The sequence below is a fragment of the Olea europaea genome, unplaced genomic scaffold, assembly GCF_002742605.1.
Source record: "Olea europaea var. sylvestris unplaced genomic scaffold, O_europaea_v1 scaffold22210, whole genome shotgun sequence".
Taxonomy (NCBI): Eukaryota; Viridiplantae; Streptophyta; class Magnoliopsida; order Lamiales; family Oleaceae; genus Olea; species Olea europaea.
In genome coordinates, this window is record NW_019240242.1 from 1 (window position 1) to 1,427 (window position 1,427).

Sequence of the window (1,427 nt, forward strand, 5' to 3'; positions counted from 1 at the left end):
TCTCTCTTCTCATTACTTTTCTCTCCTACCTTCCCCTCCCCTTCCTTATTCCTGACACAAAATAAGGAAAAGTTGAAGAAGTATACATCCCTACCTTCTCCTTCCTTTCCCCTTCCCTCCTGAATTTAACATGGATTAGGAGTTTAGTACTAACTAAATGCTAATGACATTGCTTAGGATTTTTCTCGAGTTACATGTTTTTACAGAAAAGAATTTCTATGCAGCTCCAAAATTCAAGAACCTTGGTTAAGAAATCTGTCGCTACTACTCGTAGAGCTTCTCTGCCATTACCGGCCAAAGATGCAGTTTGCAGTTTCCGTCATAGGCCGAGTCTTGGAAACATCAACATCATCAAGTCTCCAGATGTCTCAGTCAATGCCCCTCGAATTGATAAGATAATTGAATTTCCTTTATTGTCATATGAGGATCCCTTCTTTCAGATGCATAAAAATTCATCTGCCTCTGTGCAAGGTTCCTCTAGTTCACCACTGGGTGACCGCTCTCTTATGAAGGATAGATGCACCATTCAGTTTCCTGATAGATTTGACAGATTGAGCTCTAAAAGATTTCAAGGACCTGCATTTAATGCTAGAGAGGATGGAAGTGAGTCTTCCAATCAAAATGCTACAGCTGGCACGTCAAGCCGAACTTCATCAGACCAAAGACGCCGCCGTTTTAATATGTCTTCTTGCCGACAACGAGCTGAAGCTTTGGAAGGATTACTTGAATTTAGTGCAAGATTGTTACAAGAAGACAGAATCGAAGAACTTGGTGTTTTACTGAAGCCTTTTGGGCCAGGAAAAGTATCTTCAAGGGAAACTGCAATCTGGTTGACTAAGAGCTTCAAGGAAAATGCAGTGAAACCAGAAGATCAGTGAAGCAGTCTGCAAGTGACCAAGAGCTTTAAGGAAAATACACTCAAACCAGAAGATCAATTAAGCCGTCTGCATGTGCAAAAGGCCCTTGCTATAAATCTTGTAGCGTGCATTAGTTTTTGACATGCAGTGTCGGGCAGAGGCTGATGTAATAGATTGTAGCTTAGCATGTCCTTTAGGCTTTCTTCCACGTATATTCAAGAACTTCGTTGGGAATCAATGGAAAAGATATCGAACGAACTATTGTAAACAGTGTAGCAGTGTTAATCTCTTTCCAACTTTTGGTTTTGTTTCTCTCTCTCTCTCTCTCTCTCTCTTCTGTTTGTTATTTCTTTGGGTTCCTTTAGTGTCACCTGCCGAATCAAACTGGCGACTGGATCTCTTTATCTTGGCTTCAAGCTTGGAGCTAGAAGAAACCATAAAGATATACAACCTTTCACTGAGTAAAACTGCTTGTAATTGATATTAAGCTCCCTTTTCTTTCTATGATTTTTTGGCTGATTAATCGTTTGCTATTATGACAAATTATAAATTGCATCTAGAGATTAACTT

At 39.9% G+C, this 1,427-nt stretch overlaps 1 protein-coding gene across 1 annotated transcript; it reads left to right on the forward strand.

The window, feature by feature from the left end:
* The first annotated feature begins 53 nt into the window (after nt 1-53).
* On the forward strand, nt 54-1,173 carry LOC111380879 (serine/threonine-protein kinase Nek2-like). The gene has a single exon (XM_023004539.1). It carries the CDS (start codon nt 195-197, stop codon nt 876-878), a length of 684 nt encoding a protein of 227 aa, XP_022860307.1. The 5' UTR covers nt 54-194; the 3' UTR covers nt 879-1,173.
* The last annotated feature ends 254 nt before the right edge of the window (nt 1,174-1,427 follow it).

What these genes read in the sequence shown, in the direction of transcription:
- LOC111380879 (XM_023004539.1), top strand. Translation starts at nt 195, where the DNA reads ATGTTTTTACAGAAAAGAATTTCTATGCAGCTCCAAAATTCAAGAACC.